Here is a 25,036-nt window from a genome sequence, read left to right on the forward strand (position 1 = left end):
TTTTTTTTTTTTTTTTTTTTTGGCGGTACGCGGGCCTCTCACTGTTGTGGCCTCTCCCGTTGCGGAGCAAAGGCTCCAGACGCGCAGGCTCAGCGGCCATGGCTCACGGGCCCAGCCGCTCCGCGGCATGTGGGATCTTCCCAGACCGGGGCACGAACCCGTGTCCCCTGCACTGGCAGGCAGACTCTCAACCGCTGCGCCACCAGGGAAGCCCAAAGCTTATAATCTTGATCAAGTAAATTATGTACAGACAAAAAATAAGTAAGTAAAGTGATATTCTAAATTTACCTATTTTTTGCTTTCTCATCCTCTTCTCAAACCTTTGGCTTCTTGGTCTGCTTCTTCTCATTTTTTCTTTCTAATGTAGAAGGTGAGTCCGAGTGGTAAATTTTTTATTTTTGAATTAGTCCATTTGACCAGCTTGCTGTTAAAAAAAAAGGTGTCTATCTTTTGGTTTTTTATGGGCCAACCATAGCTTCCAGCTAGTTACAATAACCATCTAAAACCTCAAAGGACGGACTAAGAAGTTTTTTAAAACTACGTTTCCTTTGTGAGAGCCCTATAGCTGTGTTTAATTTTCTGGGGTATTTGCTTCCAGGGAAATCCAGCTGAGACCCAGGTCTTAGGCTATCCTGCTACAACATTTGTACTTCTCGTAAAAGGCCTCTAAAACTATAAATTTCACCCTTCTGTTTTGCATATTAAAAGATCTCAATTTGAATGCACTGCATTTTTGTTCAGTAAGTGATGGTTCTACTCATTTTTAAAATAGGCTAACCTCAAGTGCCAAGCTGCCCTAGCCTGAGCTGTTAATAACTGAGACTCATCTATTTCAGTGCCACATTTAGGAATATAATCCCCCTTCACATACTTTAAATATTATAATTTGTGTTCCAAGTTATGAAATCCTGAAGTGCTATTGAGAAAATGTTTAAGCCTGGGTGTGGTATTTTTAGAGTTCACAAACCATTCCAGGAATATGAATCCGAAGCAATGTCAGAATCCTTGCTGAGCAGCCTCGAAGTTACATATCACACAGAGGGAAGTGAAGATGTTGCACCCGTTTTTCTTGATTTGGGAGAGGAGACCAGGAACCGGCACTGATTAAATTATATTGAACAAAAATTCACGTATTCTTTAGACACTGAAAAATATTTTGGCCTCATTTCATCTTTCTAAGTTGGTGTCTATTTTTAATTTTTAATACTTTAGCTTATAAACGTACCTACTTTGGGTCATGAAGTCATGTCCCGTTATTAAAGAGAAGAGCCTAGTGAGGTGCTGGGACTGAGGTACCTGGTGTTTGCTTTCCAGCTGCTGGGGCAGCTCTGTTTTAATTTGCATGTGTTCTAGTTGCCATCATGTGCTGCACTGCCTTTGGGGCAATGTTTTTTACAGGGTGGGGATAAAAATGGTTTCCATCTGTCCCATCTCCAAACTGTACTGTTTCTGAGGTTTTGGTATTTTCGTGTAATGATAGCCAAGTTGATCTGAGTACTTGCTTCTTGCTGGCTGTGTTATGTGTTGTATCTCATTTAATCACCTTCTGAAGTGTAAGTAATCGAAAGACCAGAATAAATATCCACGAGACTACGGTGATACTAATAAGTGATTGAATAAAAAATAAAATGGGGAAAAGGTCCAAATTTCCTCGCAGGAGAATTCCAAATAATATACGTTATACTTCCCCCTCCAGAAGGTGGAGCTTAATTCCCCTCCTCTCGAGGATTGGCTGCCTTTAGTAATTTGTTTCCAAAGAATAGAGGATGGAATGAGAAAAACATTAACTCTATAGTGGGGAACTGTGGTGAACTGACCTGAACCCAGTGGTCAAGGTTAGTTATCACTAGTGATAATTCATGGTGATGGTATGAGCCCCTGATGTAGTGTAATGAGATGGGACCTCAGTGGAATTTTCCCCAAAACTCTTGACTCCGGTTTAATCATGAGGAGCCTTCAGACAAACCAAAATTGAGGGACGTTCTACACAATACCTGACCACCGTTCTTAAAGAATGTCATGGTCGCAAAATACCAGGGAAGACTGAGAAACAGTCTCAGATCAGAGGAGTCTGCGGAGACACGATAGCTAAATGCAGTACGGGATCCTGCCGCGAAACAGGGATGTTAGTGGAAAAAACCGATGACTTGCAGATAAGTCTGTAGTTCGGTTAACAGTGTCGTACCGATGTTAATGTCTTCATTTTCACAGATAAACCAAAGTTATGGAAGATGTCAACATTGGAGAAAGTTGGGTAAAGAGTATGCAGGAGCTCTCTGTACCATCTTTTCTGTAAATCTAACCTTTTTCCAAACCAAGAAGGTACAATGTAAGTTGTACCACCCACATTTTGTGCCAAGAACCGGATGCCAGTTAATGCACCAATAATGAGAATTATGGAACGAGGATTCAGCCACTGGGCTCCATGAGCCTCCTGACATACCTGTTTGTTCTCTGAAATGTGTTTTTTGCTTTGAAAATGAGTTCTGTGAAAAGTTCAACTGATTTTGTTAAATATTGGTTTAAGGTTGGCCCCCTTTGCTGCTACAAGCCTGAGTTTGAGAAATGCGTCAGCTTTAGACGCGCTGCACCTTCAGGACTGGGAGCTCCCACTTTGTCTTCAGGTTTTATCCTGACGACCTCCTGCGTCAGCTGTTTCTTTTTCACTTTATTCAGATTGTTAAGATTTTTTTTTAAGGTGTGTGTGTGGGGTCAACAGCAATCACTCAGAAATTTCCCAGAATCACATTTTCTAAAATTATAATTTTCAGTTATACTTTGAGGACTAAAGCAGTTTCCTAGGAAATTAATATTCTTCTCAGAGAACATGCTTTTTCTGCTGATGGGGTTTGGAGAGAAGGACTTAATTCTTCAGAAGTCTGAGCCATTAATTTCTTTATTCTAATTGCTTCTCTTGTGGAGGTGGAGGCTCATAGATAACTTCTTTTGGTTTTTGGGTTATAACCCAATTATATCATTATTTACTTTGCTGTTGTTAAGCTGTTTTGAGCAATGCACGTAAGATATCAAGAAGAGGGCTGAATATATTATTTCTCAATAACACTAACAACAATAATATCAATTACAAGGATTAGAGAAAACAAAGACAAGAGTTTCCCCCCAAAAAGGGAAAGAAATGGAGATCAGTTAACAAAGTCCGATTTTTAGTAGTGATATTAATGAAGCTAGCATATTTTTACTCACGCCTAAGATGTTAAGATATAATATAGACTTGGTGAAGTTTTAAAAATGATGCCAGTTTTAATAATTAATAAACTTTATTCCTTACTGCTGATTAGTGCTGACTATTCTTAGATTCCTATTTTAATTGCTTAACGGAAAGTTGTAGAGGAGATAAAAATGATCTTCTACATTTTTCAAAAATGTATCTGTGGAAATGGTTTACCTGAGGAGGCCATTTCACAATTAAGGGGAGAACTTTACAGAAACTAAATTGTAGATGGTACCCGAGAACTTTTCACAGGAATGACTCAATTGTTCTGCTGACCCACCCAGTCCATTGAAGTTATGTTTGTAAACGGAAAAATGTAAGGAGCTGCTAATATTTACATTGCCACATTAATTATATATGGTGCCAATTGTAGTCATTTCTTTGGATATATATTGCTTTAAGATTAAGGTAAAAATGTTTTCAAATTTTAGCAATTTCTTTGAATATATATATATATATTGCTTTAAAATTAAGGTAAAATATTTAGATAGGTAAGCATAAAAGATTCATCTTGCACATTTGGATAAGATGTAAGATGGCAGATCTTTTGGAATCAGGTGACTAAGTGTTTTACTCTCTCTCCCTCACCTCCTCGCATCTGTTCCCTCCCTCTCTTGTGCAGTTCGCTCCTGATGCCAGATGCGATCGTTATTTACAATTTTAGTTTTGAGATATGAACATTTGGAGTTATGTGTCTTTGAAAGAAAATGAAAATGTAGATGGGTATTTTGTACCTTCAAAATAAGAAGCGTGTAGCACTTTCTAAAATGTTGGAAAATTGTGTCAGATTCCAGTTGGTTTCGTGGAGTCGAGCAAGCGCCGCTCACATTCTCTATTGTTGTTGTGGAAAATGAACGGCATCTGACTCACAGCCTTGGTATCCTGTGTTTTTCTCCTACACTTGCCCTTGGTGGAAGGAGTAAGGTCAGAAGTGGGGGTCCCGACCCTGCTGACTGTGGGGTGTAGGTGGCTGTAGAACAACTACGTGACCGTGGTGGTTTTTGTGAAATTCTGTGAAAGAAATTAAACGGGAGCTGCTGTTTTTGCTGCTTCTCTTTTAGCTCTTTTCCTTAGTTCCTCAGAACACAGGTGGAGATAACGTCTTTGTAACTTGAAAAAAGATTACACTTCCTCCCCATCTACCTTCTCCTCACCCCTTATGCATGTTTTCATAAGATAAAGGAGATAATCCCAGTTATATCAGACAAGAGATCATTGTATTTAAAATAATTTTATAAATTTATTTATTTATTTTTTATATTTGGCTGAGTTGGGTCTTCGTTGCTGCGCGCGGGCTTTCTCTAATTGCAGTGAGCGGGAGCTACTATTCCTTGCAGTGCTCTCGGGCTTCTCATTGCGGTGGCTTCTCTTGTTGCGAAGCATGGGCTCTAGGTGCACAGGCTTCAGTAGTTGCAGCATGCAGGCTTAGTAGTTGTGGCTCGCAGGCTGTAGAGTGCAGGCTTAGTAGTTGTGGTGCGTGGGCTTAGTTGCTCCGTGGCATGTGGGATCTTCCTGGACCAGGGCTCGAACCTATGTCCCCTGCATTGGCAGGGGGATTCTTAACCACTGCGCCACCAGAGAAGTCCCTAAGACAATTTTAAAACAAACATTTTACGCTTGATTATTCCTAAGACTATGTAGTATTTATCAATGAACCAACCGTCTGTAACATAAATAGAAGTTGTGATTCAAGATTGTGTAATGGCTTTGTCCTACTTGACAAGCAAGAACTTGGGAGATACTTTCCCATGGGAGGGGGTCATTATATAGGAATGGCTGGATATCAGAAGTTATACCCAGTTATACCCAGGTGAACTGCGCTTCCTGCTTAGATGGAGAATGAGAACTTGGAAATGTCATCACTCAGAAATTGGGCATTGAAGTGGGGAGGTATAACTGCGGGATCTGGTTAGTCATCCTAATCTCCATAGAGCATTTGTCATAACTTCTCTGAGTCCCCGTTTCTTTTTTTAGACAGTGAGAGCTTCAGCTGGCTGTTCTCTAGCTTTTTCCTTCCAGCTTTTAAAATTCTGTATCTAAAGTTTTTCATGGCATTCTGAACTGTTGAGGTGGGTTAGGAACAACTGGGGAAATTGGTTCCAATAAGGAGCCTGAATGAGGCTCAGTTTTGCTGATCTTTTTCTTCTTGGATTTCCTGGTCTGCTCCACAAGCAGGTCTGGTAGCTTCAGAGACCTTTGTGCTCTGATGGTCACCTCTGGAAACACCATGGCCTTCATAAGTTGGTGTACCTCCATGTGAGATTTGACCAACCCCTTTTATGCCAGATCCTTTATGTTATAGCCTGATGCGTATCTGTTCCAGGGGTTATTTTTCTTACCTGATATCAAGACTGTTAACAAGGTCAGTTGTAAGTTGTGAGAGAAACCTATAATGTCAAGCTTCTGGTTTTGTGAACATGTCAACCTGAAGCATTTGCTGTGCAACAGGAAACTTATTTGCAAAATTAATTTTAGTTCTCAAATGTGTTCTTCCATATTGGAGAGTTCCAACATGATTTTTTTTTTTTTTTGGTGTATTTAACATTTTTGAGTGTCCCACTGATCTAAATGTAATTTTATGATCTAGAAGCTATTGAGCATGTATTTATGATACATGCTGGAAAAGCCATGAGTTATAGTTCAGAATTTTTAAGGCCAGAATGAGTTTTGAGAACTGTGTATGGTACCTTTAACATTTCAAAGGAAAAAGAAAACTAATAAAATTTGATGTGCACGCTAGGAGATTTTACTTTATACATTAATAAAAAAATTTGCTTGGCTAAATTAATATTTTTCAACTTTTGTTTTGTTTTTCTTTTTTTACTAATTTCTGTTCAAAACATAAACTTGGTTTAAAAAGAAAATTAAAATAGTTAAAAATAAAATATTTATTACTTATGAAATTTGAGCTAAAGAGGTGCTGCGGTAAATGTTTTGGCATTCAAAATCTTTGGACTTTGACCCTTTTGTTTTTTAATTTTAAACAACTTAAAATGTCAGTGTAATCAGTGTCTCTTGTTGCAAATTCTACCGCATTTTACTAGACTATATATCTATCATTTATAGATATTTATAGATAAATAAATGATAGATATATAGTCTACTATTAGACAGAATTTTGTTTTGACAAAAAAATCTATGAATGTTCGAATCCTCTTTGTCCTGTCATAGTTCTGCTCAGAAGTAGGAACAAATTTTATTTTATTTTATTTTTTATACAGCAGTTCTTATTAGTTATTTGTTTTATACACGTTAGTGTATACATGTCAATCCCAGTCTCACAATTCATCCCACCACCACCTCCCTGCCAGTTTCCCCCCTTGGTGTCCGTACGTTTGTAGGAACCAATTTTAAACACACATTATTTTCTTTATCTCCTCCACCCCTTTCATTAATAATGATTAAGAATGTGGAAGAAGGCAATTATCAAAAACGAAAGTAAGATGTATACATACAGGTACCAGTACTTTAGGGACAGGAATGACCGCTAATATGGAACCGGTTGTTTGACCTCTGAGCAACAACGTTAGGCATTGCATGCAGGATATTGGTCACCATGTATTTCGAATAGTGCTTTTTAGTTCATTACAGTTGAAAATAGCCATGTGCCTAAGATAAGTGATGATAATTACTGTGTTTGGAATAAAATCCTGTGTTTCCTTACTTTGAGAAATGCCTTAATAGGTATGCAATTGGTTTAAACTGATAGGGACTGCCAAACTTTCTGACTTCATTTACAAGTTGGCTATTGAACCTGTGTATGTGTGTGTGTGTGTGTGTGTGTGTGTGTGTGAATTTATTTATTTATCTCCCCCTCCCCCCAGTTCTTATTTATATCTAGAGGGTGGTTTGAAGGTCAGAAAAGCACATTGACAACAATCCTGTTTACAGACCATTTTATGGTTGTTATCTTTAAGCTTTAGCCTTGGCATTGCTTCCAAGGTCATACTCTGGTATAGCTGTCAGGAGACACAAAAGACAAACTCTGGCCCAGGGGCAGGAATGGGGCTGCCACACTGAATTGACAATATGACTACTGAAGATTTTAGCAAGCTTCCTGCAATTAAAAAAAAAAAATTGTCCTAAGCCATAATTACTCATTTCACTTCAGCCTCATAATTTCAGGTTAGACATCCTGAAAATGGTTTTCCTTTGTTTTTTGTCTGTCTTTTCTTGTGGAAATGATAAAGCGGAAGATTGAATTCTCTTTGACCACAATTGCAGAGTTGAAAAATATTGTAAATTTAAAACCTTAAAACCACATAGGAATATTGGAAACCATAGGTTGCATAGAGGGTGCAAAAATGACATCTATATGCATCGGGTGTTTGGTGTTTCAAAATATGGCACAATTCCTAGTGATTTTTTAAAAGATGTTTGGAATTTTTACATTGAGATAACGTGCAAATATAGTTGGGTTTCCTCTGCTAACAGAAAAATATCCATTACTTCTATGATGTTTATGAAATATTCCTGTATTTCTGCAGTAGGGATGTAGGTTTGCCAGGAAATCTGACCATCAGCTAAATAGCTGTTTCTGAGAGATAAAACCTTGGAGCTGCAGCTTACTATGCCAGGAATAAGCCTCTATCCCAAGGCCTTGGGTGGGTTCTGTGTTATTTCTTTTTATTGGCTCAGGGAGGGGGCAGAAAGGACAGTCACTTTCCCTACCCTGGAAGAGATTTACTCCATAACCAAACTATGGCTACCCTGGAGCAGCAAATTAATATGCATTTCTCAGCCTGGGTGGCTTTTTGACACCTGATGATATGGCAGTACATTTAGATGATAAGGAAAATGCCTGCTCACAGCAAGGAGCATCTGTTTTTTTTCTGGCAAGAGGAAAAGTTTTCCACCCAGTGCAAAAGCTTGAGTGGATGTTTGGGCCAGTCTCTTAAGGAGAGGATTAAAGTTATAATTTTAAAAAAAGGAGAGTAATTCATTATGGTATTTTTCTTTTATAATCTTTTAGATGTAAAGTAGTAGCTTTAATGATTTTTTATTGTTAGCAAATTCAGTAATTTTTAGGGTTTTCTGTATTGGTCCTACTGCTAGATTTTTATAAGTCTAAAGAAAAAGATTTCTTTCTTTCTTTTTAAAGTTTGCCAGTATACAGAATGGAGACATTAATTTGATCATAGAATAAAATAGATTTAAAATCCCATTCTCCAATTTATTATAAATTCAACTCTAACTTGTGAAAATATCAATGACGAAAACATTTGTTGGTTTATTTTTTTCTTCAGGTTATGGAATAGTTTTGCAAATACATTTAACAAACATTTTGACTTTTTTGTAGTTGACTATAGTTTGGTCCATGAAAAATGTAGTCTTGCATAGACATAGTTAAAAGTACCATAATTTTAAAATCATTTACACTGGAAAAAGTATTTTCAAATTGAATGCATTGTATCCATTTCAGTTGAAAACAGTGACTATCCATGCATATATTGTAGAAAATACAATGTAAGTAGAAAATACATTGTATGTTATTAGGTTTATGGATGTGCTCACATCACAGATACTAATCACAGCTTTATAGGACTATACTCTGTGTGTGCACTTGATCCAAACTTCAGACAGGATTTTGAGGACGAACATTGCTGAAATCCTAGTAGCACCTGCATGGTGCTGTCAACAAAAATAACAGATACGTTGCATAATGATTAGTAATATATTTTAGAAATTCTTCACTTACCTGGTAATGACTAAGGTGACTGTAACTGGACTTTTCATACATCATAAATCAATTAATATATGCATTTATTATTGACTTTATCATATCAACATTGAATTAGAATTTTTTTTGTTATGGGGGTATGTTTTATTTTTCTTACCAATTAAATACTCAACGTTGATTCTACGAATACAAAATTGTAGAATTTTTCAGATGGAGTTCAAAAGGACAGATCTTTTGATTTTTTTTTTAGCCCTATCTGCCTTAATATGATTACTTTGTGGTGGCCTGCTGCATGAATTACATGTCATAATTGACAGAGAGAAATGCCACACTACTTTTTAGATGCAATTGGAAATAATCACATTTTCCCACAGACACTGTATATACTGTAGGTGTGACATTAGATTGAAATAGGCGTCTAACAGTGGTATACATCTTTCTGTATAAATTTAAAAGTACAGTCATTGTATTTCAGTGAAAGTGCATTTCCACTGAAGTTTGTTGTGATACCTGATTAAAGCATTTCCTTATTGATTTGATTTTTAAAACAACAGATAGAAATGTTCCTTTAAAATTCTGGGATTTTGAAACCTTGTGAAAGTAGGAAACATAGTAAGTATTCCAGAAAAAGCCATCCACGTAGGTGCAGGACTGAGCTAAGTGCTAGAGCTTAAAGGTGACTGGCGATCTTCTGCCTAGGTGTCAGTGTGATCATGGAAATAGCAATCTTAAAAATTAACTAAATTATAAGTTAGAACTATAATTAGGAGTAAAATCGGAATTTAGTAGTTCAGAAAGCATGACATTATCTGTTCTGTTGAGAGTCGGGAAATGCTTCTTAGGGAAGGCAGCTTGGGAACTGGACCTTGAAGAGCAGTGAGTATTTTCACAGAAGAAATATTGCTGGGAGTCTGGGCTCAGGAAAATCCTGACGGAGGTGAGGATTCCTGTGACACCACGGGTCCTCATGTTTGTTCCAGGTGTGACGTGACCTAATGGGCATTTTAGAAGAATTCTCTGTGGAGCATTGTTGGAGAGAAGGTTTGAGCCAGCCTCCAACTAGAAGGCTGCTGTAATGGTTCAGAAGAGAGGCACGTCGATCCTGAACTAGGGTGATGGCCGAAGGGTAAGATCTTGGCCATGAGCTTTGGATTAACGAGACTGTGGAGATTAGGTACGTACCTTTGGGACATCCTGTTGGAAATTTAGATCATGAATTCAGAAAATCAGTTTAGTGTTGGTGACCTGTGGGTAGAAGTTGTCAGAGAGGAGGTTTTGCACTTGTACCTTTTTGAGCTTGTTCAGGGAGACGGTAGTGAGTGGTCCATAGTAAGAGCCCGCAGGGGCCATTTAAGGGAAGACGAATAATGATGGAGATTCAAAAGGAATCAAAAGGAAGTACCGGGAGCTTTTTGAATTCTAGACATCAGGAAAAGAGAGTTTTGTGGCCTCTGGTCTCTTTACTTTAAAGATATATTTTTCCCTTTGCAAGTGGTATTTTGTCACTATGCATACATCTGGTTCATTATCAACTTTTCACCTAATGGTTTTAGCATCCACTGATTATCTTTGCCTGAATGAATGATTTCATTAGGAGTTGAAAACGGTGATTTTTCTAATACTATTAATTGTTCTACTTCCGTACCTCGGCATTTTCCTGAAAAGACAAGCTTTCCCCTTTGACTGGCACTATTGGTTTCTCTGAAATACAGTTCCTACTAAAAAGGCAGGATAGATTTTTAATGCTTTCTGTTTGATTATTCATTTTCAAAGTAAAGAGTTGGTATAATAATCACCTCTAATGGTGGGAAAAGAATAGAAAAACCAGGTCCCTAGCCAATGGTAGGACCCTGCACGATCCTTGACGTAAAAACTGTGCTTGTGTTTCGCCACACTTCCAATCCTTTCTCTCTTCGTGGGCGTTTAAGGTTCTGTCATTAATAAGTTTATCTGCCCCTTATGATTTATTTGAATTTCTGGTCAGTAAGTTTAGGGACAACCATGTGAAACAGATAGTTTCGCTTTGTTCTGAAGTTACTATGCTCAGGTTTTAAGGAAGGGCTCTTAGTATTTTGAGATACAGTGAACTTTAGTTTCTTCATTTGCTTCATTCTTTTCTTTCGACTTTGTCTATGTCCTCTGCTTAGTTCACCATTTCCACGTTCCTGTAAGCAAGGTCACTACCTCATCCCTGGGTGTGGAGCAGCAGCCTAATCTTACCAGCATCTTCCTTTTACTTGTGGTTATGCCCCATCACAGCTTTCTTTCTTTCTTTTTTTTTTTTTAATAACTTTATTTATTTTATTTCTTTTTGGCTGTGTTGGGTCTTCGTTGCTGCGCGCAGGCTTTCTCTAGTTGCGGCGAGCAGGGGCTGCTCTTCGTTGTGGTGCGTGGGCTTCTCATTGCGGTGGCTTCTCTTGTGGAGCACAGGCTCTAGGCACACGGGCTTCAGTAGTTGTGGCTTGCGGGCTCTAGAGCGCAGGCTCAGTAGTTGTGGCGCACGGTCTTAGTTGCTTCGTGACGTGTGGGATCTTCCTGGACCAGGGCTCGAACCTGTGTCCCCTGCATTGGCAGATGGATTCTTAACCACTGTGCCACCAGGGAAGCCCCTATCACAGCTTTCTTGAGCCATAGTGACCAAAAAGGTACAGAGTTTTACTAGTAAAAAGTACTTGCTGCTAATGGTTAATTCTCCTATCAAGTTTTTAAAGTTTATTTTCTGTAGTTTGATTTTTAAAAAATTACAAAGTTTCATGCCAGAAGTATTCTGGTAAATCTTTATAGGTTAAAAAATTCTTTTTCATATGTCACAGCATTGGCATAGGTCCAGGAAAATCAATTTTTTTTTTTTTTTGGTACGCGGGCCTCTCACTGTTGTGGCCTCTCCCGTTGAGGAGCACAGGCTCAGAGGCCATGGCTCATGGGCCCAGCCACTCTGTGGCATGTGGGATCTTCCCGGACCGGGGCACGAACCCATGTCCCCTGCATCGGCAGGCGGATTCTCAACCACTGTGCCACCAGGGAAGCCCAATCAATTCATTTTTAAGTTTTATTCTCTGATGAAACAGAAAGCAGTATCCTGGTCTATTGCTAAGGTCTATACAATGCAAATCTATTATATTACACTTTTTTGTTTCTATGTGTGTGCTGACTGCTCATGTGGTTTAAGTAATAAAGAATAAGGATCAATCATGTATATGATGATATTTACAACCACGCTACCCTTGGCAAAGTTTTTAAGGAAAACATTTGGGTACTTAAAGTGGGCACTGATGTAAGTGGGTTGAAGTGAGGTTAACATTTTAAATTTATTCTTGTAGGAGATATTTGGATTTAGTTATTAAACTAAAATGTTCGACTTTCCTACCTTATCCTAGCCTTCTCATTTCTTTTCAGAACATTGAAATTAAGTTTTGCAGCTCTAAAGCCAAAGCAAGTTGTTATAAATTATTGTTTGAAAGAGATACCTTGGTTGCTCTGGAGTGTATTAAATAAATATTTATCAGTTGACTAGGTTTTTATGTAAGGACATCGCTCGTCATAAGCATGTCGGGGTGAACAACTATGTGTCTCTTATGTACCATGTATTGGGATAGACTAATTTTTTTCTCTACTTGATATTTGAATTAATGTTTACAACTAGCTTGTGAGGGAGGCAACAGAAGAACCCAGAGTCTTCAATCTCTTGCCCAAAGTCACAGAACTGCGAGGATCTAAATAAAGAGCAAATTCATTTGTCTTCCCTGTTTTAAACATTTTCGGTGAATTATAGAAAATATCTCACAGTATTATTCTAAGATCGGAAGGAAGAAGAAAAGAGAAAATGCCGTGATTGAATGATGATTAAAGGCTGGTGTAGAAGTATTTTCCATTTTCTGGTGCATGTCCTTGGCTTGGGGATGTGTATCCGAGAGGAGGGCAGAGTGTGTTCTTCTGTCTATTGTGGGCCTGTGTGTGTGGCTACAGCCCTCAGACTCCCTTATCCCAGGCAGGTGACTGCATTTCTGAGGTCTAACCTGGAGGGAATGTCCTCAGTCAGCTTTTTGGTATAGACATGGGAAAAACATTTTAACTATGTAGAATCATTTTTCTGCTACTTTTGAAAAACCAGGTGCATCATTAATTTGCAAGATCTGGTTTTTTACAAGACACCTTTTTGTTTCTTTTTGAATAGAAAGATGAAAACTACAGAAGCCTCCCACGGGACACTAGTAACTGGTCTAACCAATTTCAGAGAGACAATGCTCGCTCATCTCTGAGTGCCAGTCACCCAATGGTGGACAAGTGGCTGGAGAAGCAAGAACAGGTAACACAAACGAATCCTTCTACATGCGTCGGTGGTGTAACTTCCTAGCCCATCCCCCAGACGTTGCCCTCCATCACAGTGATGACTGGAGATAAGTGATTCTGCCAGACAGTAGTTAAGGACCAGGCTCTGTATCAGAGTGTGCGTAACATAAATGTAGACTATTTCGGTGGTGGTTCCTGATCGAAGATTTCTCATAAGCAGGTGCTGTAGGTTCTCAAGTATCACCACCGTAGAGCTTGTTAGGCTGTGAGGCACAGATATTTGGTGTGAATAATGTGGTTTATAGGTAGACGTTCAAGACCACCCATGGGCTCTCCTCTCGACTGAGAGGCAATTACGTCAAAGGATCTGAAGAGGCAAAATAAATTTTCTGTCATCCCTGACTTCACTTTATGGGAAAAATATAAGCTGTAGTGTTGTTTCAGCATTTAGACTATCTTGTCAGGTCTGGGGACTTGTCCTTTCATAAATGTCAAGGACCTGTTGTAGGTGTCTACGTTTTCAGAGTAGCTTAGTTTGCTCTGTGGGGTAGTCACCTCCAATTCATGAAATCAGAATTGTTACCACTCAGTATACATAGTGGCTTGGGAGGAGGACTGTTTGCAACAAAACTGTTGGTATGAAGACTAAGAATTTATCTGGTAAGTTTTGATGTATAAAAAATTCTTGCAGTGTTGTTTTTTTTAAGTGTTAATTGTTTATTGTTAGTCACAGTGTTTCTCTGTAGTGGGAACGCCAGTGTTTTCTTTGTAGTTTTATTAGGTTTGATATTAAAAATGCACTTATTTGGTTCCTTCGTCATGTATATTCTTTAAAAAGTTCATATGGATCACAAACTGGGTGAGTACTCGGTGACAGAATGCTTTGTTGTGTATCAGTTTCAATAATTTCTAAAATTATTGATAATTCGGTTGCCTAGATACTGGAATAGCTGTTTTTCAATTTAGATTAATGATATCAGTGGAAAGAAACCCTAAGTATTTTGCTGAATTCATCTCAGTCTATGTTTTACAGCATAAACCTCCTAAAATAGTTCTGTGTATGTGGGGTGTTTGATTATGAAACAATAAAAAAGGACAGTTTGCCTTTGATACCTGTGATGGAATGATTTTTATCCTATAGTAAGGAGTATAAAACTTTGTGTGCTGGAAATAATTTTAATATATATTTTTTGATGTGGACCATTTTTAAAGTCATTATTGAATTTGTTACAATATTGCTTCTGTTTTATGTTTTGGTTTTTTGGCTGCAAGGCATGTAGGACCCCAGCTTCCTGACCAGTGATCAAACCCGCACCTCCTGCACTGGAAGGCGAAGTCTTAACCAGTGGACTGCCAGGGAAGTCCCTGGAAATGATTTTAAATAGTTTAAAAACCATGGAAGTTCTACTTAGGAAAAACAAGTGATAAAAACAAGTGAAAACCCAGTGATAATGAAATAGTAACACTAATTAGTTTAAAATCTGTATTGTTTTGAGAAAATTATCACTTTGAAGTAACTTTTTAGGATTGAGATAGTTCACCTCGGGCCTGGGGTCAGACTGGCTGCTATCGGCTCTTCACCACGTGTGGGGTTTGGGCACTTGCTCACCTTGTCTGCCCCTCAGTTTATTCACATAGTGGACATAGCGGATGTGGTAATGATAGAGCTGGCCTCATTGGTGATATAATACCTGCTGAGGGCTTAGCTTCATGCCCGGTACCCAGACAAATTCAGTGTGTCTTAGTATATTTGTTGGAAAAACATTGTGTGCTAATACAGAACATCTAGATTGCATGATAAGGAACTACTCCTTGCTCCTTTAACAAGAAGTCAGGGGGAAGCGAGGGTAGGGGTTCATTTCTGGCCCAGTGGTCTTCCTGAGGGTCAAGGTTCCCCAGCTTCTCCCGGAGCCCCGCAGGCTTGGCTAGTCCTTTCCTGCTGGGTCCAGACCATCACATCCTTGCAGAGGTAGGGGGCCGGGCCCTTCTCTTCACTGTGGCCCATTTGAAAGCAGATAAGCTTTTCCTGTCGCCTCCCCCTTCCCCCGCCCACCAGATGCCCTTTGTGTTTTGTTGTCCAGAATCTCATGACTTGCCTACCCGTTTTGAAATCAAAGGCAGTACAAGTACCTGTGTTGGTTTAGACTAATTGCGTTTGACCTCCTGGTGCTGGGGGTGGAAATGGGGGTTTACCTTCCCTGAAACACAATTGCTCATCACTAAACACAGTCAGGGCTCCATTCAAGCTAAAGATGCTGAATCTGACCATTTTTATTGCAAGATTAGGAGAAAAAAATTGGCAGCCCAGAGTTTCTGAAATATGATACATTTAATTATTTCTGAAAATATAACTTTGGGCTTCCCTGGTGGCGCAGTGGTTGAGAGTCCGCCTGCCGATGCAGGGGACACAGGTTCGTGGCCCGGTCCGGGAAGATCCCACATGCCGCGGAGCAGCTGGGCCCCTGAGCCATGGCCGCTGAGCCTGCGCGTCCGGAGCCTGTGCTCCGCAACGGGAGAGGTCACAACAGTGAGAGGCCCGCGTACCGCCCCAAATACCGCAAAAAAAAAAAAAAAAAAAAAAAAATATATATATAATATATATATTATATATATAATATATATATATTATATATATAATATATATATAACTTTGTCTTACTATTGTGGTTGTAGGCCTGTTTTTAAGGAAGTAGTATAGATTTTCTTTGTAATTTTGGGGTTTCTTTTTAAGCAAAAGGGATGCATTGAGACACAAACAACTTTTTTTTTTTTCCCCAAAACTAAGCCTTGATTGGCTTTTGTTGAAGTTATTTGAAGTATTTGTTCCATGATAAGAAAGTTAAAAAACAAAAAAAAAGTGCTTTCTTAATATGTGTAGCCACTGTAAATGACATTAGCTTATTGACTCCTGAGCCTGCAGTCATCTTCTTCCTTGGCTTCAGTTTAAGAAATGCCGATCCATTCATTAAATTTAATGATTTACCATCAGCAGGATAATTAACTAGCCTGAAGTCTGTTTAACTGGACAGGAACAGCAAAAACAAAACAAAACCCGTATTAAAACTTTGGCTAAAAGTAAGCACAATTGTTTGGGCAGAAGAGTACAAATAGGTTATGCTGGATACACTGGAAATCTAGTCCAGCCATTCTCATTTAATTGTGGATTTATTCATTTAACTGTTCCCATGAGTCATTTGACTTTAATGGCCTGATGTCTCTTCTGTGTTTTTGTTTTTGTTTTTTTGCCATTAAAAATATAGTAAAGGAGTGGCATCATGTAGATAAAAGAGTATTTCATATGGTTAAAAAAAAAAAATCAGCCCTTGCCTTTATGCTTTGGGATCACCGGAGTGGAACTGATGTCTTCTTTTAGTTATGCCATCTGGACTGAAGAGGTCAAGAGAGTTCTAGATTGTATATGCCTCCAGTGGTTTTGTTTTTGCTCTATTTCCTACTAGAGTGCTTGTTTCTCATTATCTCTGTTTTTTGAAGGCAATTATGACCACATCAGCTTTGCCAGTGGGAATAAACAGTAGGGATGAAAAGGACAAAGGAGGGTGTGTGCTGAGCTAGCAGGCACCTCTGGAAGCTGAGGTGCTTTCTCTTTTGGGATTGATAAGGGGACGATTGAATCTTCCTTCCCTCTGTTAGAGTGTTGGTAAGTTTACCTCTGTCTCTAAAGGTAGGTGGTGTATCTGAACTCTGAACTCTGACCCAGGAAGCACTTGGAGTCAAAGTCAACATGATTCCAGAATCATGACTGACTCACCTTGCTCAGATTTGCCTGTAGCGGCATCCTACGTCAGGGTCATCTCAGAAGGTAGAGGACTGAGCATCTTTCAAAGACATCCTTTTCTTACCTCAATCTCTTGACTTCCTTCTCCTGGGAGCTCTCAGAGGAAGCACAAAGGATTTGAAAACTAAATGGGTTTCTGTCATGTTGCCTTAAAAATGTTCTCCTGCTTCCGAAATTTTGACTCTGAGACCCAAGAAACAAAAAACATAGCAAACCGCCCTCAGTTTTTTTTCTTTTTTTGTAATTAATTAATTTATTTTTGGCTGCGTTGGGTCTTCGTTGCTGCGCGTGGTCTTTCTCTAGTTGCAGTGTGTGGGCTTCTCATTGCGGTGGCTTCTCCTGTTGCGGAGCACGGGCTCTAGGCACGTGGGCTTCAGTGGTTGTGGCACACAGGCTCAGTAGTTGTGGCGCGCGGGCTTAGTTGCTCCGCAGCACGCGGGATCTTTCCGGACCAGGGCTCGAACCCGTGTCCCCTGCATTGGCAGGCGGATTCCTAACCACTGCGTCACCAGGGAAGCCTCCCCAGTTTTGATGTATGACAATGCTTTAAGAAATCTGAATTCCTTTTAACGATTACCATTTCCTTGACTCTGCATGGAGTATAATTTAATATTGGCAGAAAATAGATCATAAGCTGCCTTTGTTCTTCTATCCCCACCTTTTATTGCAACTAATAAATTCCACAGAAGAGGAGGCAGGAGCTTTACAATACATGATTGGGAGAATTTGGGACCAGAATGTAGAGGGACCTGAAGGGAAATTTAAGCTAATTGGGAGCCTGCCATTTTCACTACCTTGTCTGGGTGAACAGGCCTGAAGCCAATTAACAGAAAACCCTAGGAGGTGGAAGGCACATTCCAGCCACCACTTACGCTCTGTTACAGGGGATGACTGCCCTGACCTTTAGAGAAAAGTCCATGCTTTAAGGTTCTTTCCATCAAGCAAAAACTGCATCTAATAGGCAGATTATACTGAGGGAGGCAGACTCAGGGAAAGACCTTAAATGTGTGGTGATCACGAGGTTTAGGTTTGACATTGAATGGGCCGTCCCCTCCCCTTTGGAGCCTGTGAGGCCATGAATTTTAGAAGCACTGAACTGCCTTTTTCCTTCTTCTTTTGTGCACTTTTGTCACTGTCTCCAGCCACGATGCTTTTGCTCCAGGCTTTTTCACGCAGACAGAACATTTCTGAATTTTCATCACTTATTCCTTCTGAAATGAATGTGGCTAATCCAGGAATAGGTCTGTTTTTACATCAGCTTGTATTTGTTGACTCCTAGAGATTATAATTAGAAAATAGCTGATGGTTAAATAGAAAACCTATGTAATAAAATAATGCCAGGGAATGAATGGGTATCATTGGTCCTGTTCTCAAAAGAGAAGAGTCCAACACTGTCTGCTCATCCTGATCCTTTTAAAACTTTTGAAAATATTTATACATTATGATTGCTATTCATGTGCTACACAGTGAGTATAGTCACAAATCATGGAAAAGTTAAGTTACTATGAAAGTGTTTCATTTTTACATTTCATTGCAATTTGATTAAAGCCAAAGTTTTGAGGAGCTAGAGAAGAAGTAAATTTTAAAAATTAGAGCCTGTTTTGGATGTGAGTAAACAGCGTAGTGAAGCAACGTTTTTAAGCTTATCCAGATTTTATATGGGGATAGTTTAGAAAAGTGAGTAAGTCAGTCAGTAAGTCCTCGTGTTCCTAGGTTTTGCCCATTTCACCCTGGCATGATGAATGACGGGGTCAGGGGCCATGCTGTGGGCCCACACCTCTCTCCGTGGTTGGTTTTTCTTCCATCCACCTGCACAGGCAAGATCCTCATCTTTCCCCAAGTGCTTAAAAACCTTTTCTAAATGGGGGGAAAAAAAAATCTCATCTCATTGACACTTAGAACCATCCAGATGACATATAAGTGGTTTTCCAGAATATGAACTGATCATACTTCCTTAATGGCAAAATAAGGAGGTGGTTTCTTCAGAAATCTGATTACAACAGCTGCAAACCGGTCAGTGAAATGACTGCAGGGTCAACCCCTTAGAACAAGGAAGAGCTCTGGAAATTCTGACATGGGAACTGGCCGGGCTTCCTGGTCTCTGCCACACTAATGGGACAGGAGGTTAGGCTCTGGTCCTGCTAAATAGTAACTGGGATGTGGTTGGTTTGTTTATTCTTTAGCACAAAGACACTGAGTAACCAAAAGACTTGATAATCTGGTTAAAAATAATCAAAGGCCCCTGCCTCCCAATTCTAAAGTTCTACAGTTTTCTATTAAAAGGCAGGGGATTTATTAATATTATTTCCTAGTTGGCAAGGTTTCGCAGAACTTGTGCCAAAGCTAATAGAATTGTGTTCACCTCTAGCAGCAGCAAATGTAGAAACTAAAAACATTGATCGCTTTAAAAATTAAGTTTAGTTTTCATTATAAAAATGCCAGAGAGTTTCTTTATAGCAGAAACATGTCATGTTCACAATAACACCAAAAATAAAACCAAAACAACCTTTGAAGAGAGGTGTCACGTCTCCTGGATATGCCAAGAGCAGAGTATCTTGTGCTTTGATAATGGGATGTCTGCCATTATAATACATGTCTTAACATTAGTCGAGGTTTAAATGATAGTGTCATCTTTGTATGTGACACATACTATTTCTCAGAAACCCTACACGTTTTCTACTTGTATTATCAAAGAACAGTGGACTCATAGCATCAAATATAAGAACAGGACTGCAGCGCAGGGGGCTGGTGGACATTCTTCCGAGAAGGAAACACGAGTTTCCCAGGGAGCCTTGCCAGCCACGTGCAGGGCCACTTTGGACGGTGTTTTCTCGTGAGAGCGACAAGCATTTTACCCTTATGTAAATTCAGTGGCACGTAACTCACTGGCGTGACCTTTTCTCGGTTGTGTAAAATCTGCAACCTTCATTTTCACTGTAGACAAAATGGGGGAAATAATACCCACTGTTGGCTTCACGCGTGAAGATTGAGTGAGTAACACATATCAAACTGCAGATCCAGGTTTTGGTGCATCGTGGGCTCTTGCTAGCTGCTGCTCTCCTATCTTTATTTTGGGTAAGAATAGCCTCGGTAACTCTCCCTGTGTCACAACAGTCGCTGGCTGTTTTTCTCCTGGCATATTGGGAGTATCTGTGCTGTGCTGGTTCCTTTTCATCCCTGGTGTATTTCTAATGCCCTCATCATCCTTCCAGAATTGGATTCTTGCTTCCATGGCATCTTACCAGAATTAAAATAAAAGTTAATCATTTAAAATCATCTCTGGTTCTTTTCTGAAGGACATAATCTGACATAACAATGATATTAGTGTTCATCTCTGTGTCTGTGTCCATTTTTTATATTCCCTTTTGGTTTTGGCAAGCACGCGTGGCTTTGCTACGATTAGATCTAAGGATGCCATTTAAGAATGCTGAGTGTCTTACTAGGGTTTCTGCTTGGCCACTTCCTAAGCTTCTGGCTTCCTTTGTGAAGTGAATGGAGCTCGGGAGACACAGGGCTGCCCATGGGCTCTTAGAGTGAGGGGTGCAGTTTAAGGGGTACTAGTCAATTCTCCTGTTCCTTTATGACTGGCCATTTTTATTGCTTCTTTTGCCTATGGAGCTCAAAGCCTGCAAGCAGCAGGGAAGTGCTTCAGAAATTCTACCGAGTGAAAAATCTTTGGTGGTGTGTGGATTAACCTTCACGGGAGTCTGTTAGTAGCTGATGATTTTCTTGCCTGTGAATACAGCTGCTAGAACTAGATGTTTCGAGCTTGCGCTGTGGATAAAGGTGCATTTTCTTTTTTAGCTACAGCCCTCAGGTGCCTTTTCATAAACTCATTGCAGGCAGCTTTCAAGATTTTGTTGTGAGCTGTGTGATTAAATATGACCATGAAAAAAATACAGGCTTTCTCGTCTCTCTTTATCCCCACCCATCTGTATGTCATTTGCTTTTGAAAATTTGTTCTTTATTTCTACGTTCAGTGAGCAGGGGAACTGCTATCCTTTAAAAATCCTGGTTAAGAAATTGCATTAACATCTTTGGCTTACAGTATGTTGTTTTCACTACCCGTTTCCTGCAGCCTGCCTGTAGCAATTGAATCCCTCTAAGCCGTTTAAAATTTTGGAATGTTATGATCTAGGTAGGTATACTTTTTCAAAATCAGTCTTATACAAGCTTTTTCCAGCTACCTTCAACAGGATTCTGGAATGGTCCTGAAAAAATGGCCGTTTTTAAGCACTAAGACATTTTGCCCAATGGTTTTATGTTCTTTTTTCCCCCACTGAGGCCTGGGTATATGTGCCCTGTAGTATTTTCATTGGGTCTGTGTATCTATGAGACATTCTTTTAAAATTATATTTATTTTTGGCTGTGTTGGGTCTTCGTTTCTTTTTTTTTTTTTTGCGGTACGCGGGCCTCCCACTGTTGGGGCCCCTCCCGTTGCGGAGCACAGGCTCCGGACGCGCAGGCTCAGCGGCCATGGCTCACGGGCCCAGCCGCTCCACGGCATGTGGGATCTTCCCGGACCGGGGCACAAACCCGTGTCCCCTGCATCGGCAGGCGGACTCCCAACCACTGCGCCACCAGGGAAGCCCCATGGGTCTTCGTTTCTGTGCGAGGGCTTTCTCTAGTTGCGGCAAGCGGGGGCTACTCTTCATCGCGGTGCGCAGGCCTCTCACTATCGTGGTCTCTCTTGTTGCGGAGCACAGGCTGCAGACGCGCAGGCTCAGTAGTTGTGGCTCACGGGCCTAGTTGCTCCGCGGCATGTGGAATCCTCCCAGACCAGGGCTCAAACCCGTGTCCCCTGCATTGGCAGGCGAATTCTCAACCACGGCGCCACCAGGGAAGCCCTAGGAGACATTTTTTTTCCTTCAGTTCTTCCTCCCTCCGTCCCTCCCTTCCTTCCTTCCTTTCTTTCTTTTCTCTGCTCTTATGGCTGAAAGGAGGTTGTTGATCAGCTTTCTTTTTAAAGAAGAAAATACTGAAAAATAAGCATGTAATTTCCACAACATACACCTGATGGTATTGCAAGGCAGGGGGGTTTGTTTGGGCTTTTAGGTTTCACTTTATGTATTTGTAGAAATATATACTCCTTTGCAAGAAGAACATATTACTTGAAATATTTTTATTTTTAGTAAATCAAACTTCACAAGATTAGAAGATGGAGCAATGTTTTCTCTCTCTCTCTCTCTCTCTTTTAAATAAATACCATAATTCCCAAACTGTAAGATAAAATGGCAATGTGGATATTAATCAGAATCAAGTTAAACCCTTTGAGAAGTGCAGTGTTTCTTCCTGCCTGCGGTAATCCCTTATTTCCCTGAATTCATTCTTGTATCCTCCTGTTCCCATCACTGCATTTACAAACCTTCCTGGGCTTGTGCTGCCTGTCCTCATTCCTGGAAGAAGCTGCCCTAAGGCCATCCGTCTTCACCTCTGTTCTGTCTGCCATCCTTTCTCAGTCTTAGGACTTTGCCTTCGTATTTAATTCCTCTCTACACAGTCCTGAATGTGTGTGTGTGTCTCTGCACTAGATCTTTCCACTCAGCAGATAGATGCTCCGTTAACACTCCCCCTGCCCCACACACCCTTGTCTCCCTTTCGCCTCTGCCTGGCTGACTGTCCCTCCCAGTTCACAGATTTGGTTCCTTCTAATCTTTCATGTATCCAACCCCAAGCATCCTGCCCCCCCACCCCGACTCAGGGGACACTCCCTAATCCTCATGCTTGCAGGAGGGGGACATTCCTGCTGCCCTTACATTATTGTCTCTTCTTTCATCAGCCTTCTGTTTATAACATTTATGAATTTGAATTTACCTTTGTTTATGTCTGTTTCCATGACCTAAAATGGCACTGGTGTTGTCTTGGTTACTCTTTGTAGCTCCGACTCATCCCCCGTGTGGTTTTTTTTTGTTTTTTTTTTTGCGGTACGCAGGCCTCTCACTGTTGTGGCCTCTCCCGTTGCGGAGCACAGGTTCCGGACGCGCAGGCTCAGCGGCCATGGCTCACGGGCCCAGCCGCTCCGCGGCATGTGGGATCTTCCCAGACTAGACGTACCTGCGTCTCCTGCATCGGCAGGCGGACTCTCAACCACTGCGCCACCTGGGAAGCCCCCCACCACCATGTGTTTTTGAGTGAATAAGTGTTGTGATAAATTGAAAGGAAAAAGTCCATAATAATTTTTACTTTTTCTGATACCATGTATTACAGTTGGATTCTTTGTTGGGTGGACTAGATTGGCCATTTTTTTTGCCATATGATATGATATTGTGATTTTTATTAGTTATAAGCTAAAAATGGCAGATTATAGGTAAAGCGAAGAAAACCTGTTAAATATTAAGTCATGTACGTAAGTAAATCTTAGAAACACGGTCATACTTCTGAGTCATCGATGTTTGGCTGCATCCTGGCTTGTGTTGCAAGTTTTACTTCAAAAACCTTGACCTGGTGGAGAGCACGGTGTTCCTCATCCACTTATTCAATCACTTCTGATCTTCCCCTGAGAATATCTTGTAACTGAGCATGGATTCAGGTGTTAAAAGGTGAGCACCCTCAGTCTGCTACTAACAGTGTCTCTGCATCCTTACAATTTTTGCTGTATGACAGTTGGTCACAGTTGCCCTGGGAAAGCCCCCTGAGGCTTTTAAGGCTTTGTCTAGAAGGTCATGGTATTAGAGGGTAAGAGCTGCTGGGACTTACTTAAGTGAGGCATTAGGGGGACATGAGGAAAAAAAGGCCGCCTAAAATGTTGCTCAAGGTCCAACATAGTCATCGATTCTATTAGCTCTAAAAATTTTAATTACTTGAATAATTAAAATATTTGATTATCAGAAAATATTAAATTTCTCTGTTTATAACTAAATTGACAGATTAATTTTCCATTTAATTGGAAAAACAATTTTATTTTTCTTTTTGTGGTACGCGGACCTCTCATTGTTGTGGCCTCTCCCGTTGCGGAGCACAGGCTCCGGACGCGCAGGCTCAGCGACCATGGCTCAAGGGCCCAGCCGCTCCGCGGCATGTGGGATCTTCCCGGACTGGGGCACAAACCCGTGTCCCCTGCATCGGAGGCGGACTCTAAACCACTGTGCCACCAGGGAAGCCCGAAAAACAATATTTGAACAAACCATTTGATTATATTTAATATTTTATAAGCAAGTGAGTTGAAAGTAATATATTCTCTCCTGAATATATATTTTGTTTGTTTCAGAGCTGTTTTCTTACTATTTAAAATTTTTTTTTGCAGAGAGTGCTGAGGTTTTTATTGTCATTAGAATGAATATGAATTATACTATTACTCTGGGACCCCAGCCTGGCAAAAACGTTTTCTTTAAGAGACTAATTTTCTTATTCTAGGAACAGTGGAGTTTGGTATTTACATGTTCAGTATATAAAATATGGATGTTATAAATTCTGATCTACCATTGCCATTTTAGATCTAGTAGATAGCTTTTTGATATGGTTTTCTTCAATTCTCTGAGTAAAGTTTCTCTTCTTATACATGTATATTTCATATAAAATTGAGTTTTAGAAATTATTTTCAAAGAGAGGAGTGATATCCTTTGTGTCTTATGGAATTGCACGAAAAGTTTTTAGTGATAGGAATTGATTCCTATAGAAAGATAACCTCACATAGGTTGTAGAGAATTTATTTTAAAAATTAACGCTCATTAGGTGTCCCTATTTATTCCTTATCATCCTCTGGGCTCATTGAACATCTAATGAGACGAATGATTAGAATTATGGGGTCTTCCCTGCTACCTTGGAAGATAGTATACTCGTTGGACTATATGGGGATTAATTTGATAGCATGATTTCTTTTTTAATTAATTAATTTTTAAACATCTTCATTGGAGTATAATTGCTTTACAATGGTGTGATAGTTTCTGCTTTATAATGAAGTGAATAAGCTACACATATACATATATCCCCATCTCTCCTCCCTCTTGCATCTCCCTCCCACCCTCCCTTATCCCACCCCTCTAGGTGGTCACAAAGCACCGAGCTGATCTCCCTGTGCTATGCGGCTGCTTCCCACTAG

At 40.0% G+C, this 25,036-nt stretch overlaps 1 protein-coding gene across 21 annotated transcripts in view; it reads left to right on the forward strand.

Moving 5' to 3' along the window:
* The window catches only part of PARD3 (par-3 family cell polarity regulator), a 673,340-nt gene that overhangs the window by 291,885 nt on the left and 356,419 nt on the right, over positions 1–25,036 (forward strand). For 16 of the 21 annotated variants that reach the window (XM_027121740.1, XM_027121741.1, XM_027121736.1 and 13 more), the window contains exon 5: positions 13,087–13,218. The exons of the other annotated variants lie outside the window; for them this stretch is intronic. In XM_027121740.1, the coding sequence (XP_026977541.1) occupies positions 13,087–13,218 (132 nt within the window). The remainder of the gene's footprint in view (positions 1–13,086; positions 13,219–25,036) is intronic. 21 annotated transcript variants of the gene reach the window in all.

This window comes from Aethalodelphis obliquidens, unplaced genomic scaffold (assembly GCF_003676395.1).
Source record: "Aethalodelphis obliquidens isolate GAN/ISIS:26980383/991018 unplaced genomic scaffold, ASM367639v1 scaffold23, whole genome shotgun sequence".
Lineage (NCBI taxonomy): Eukaryota > Metazoa > Chordata > Mammalia > Artiodactyla > Delphinidae > Aethalodelphis > Aethalodelphis obliquidens.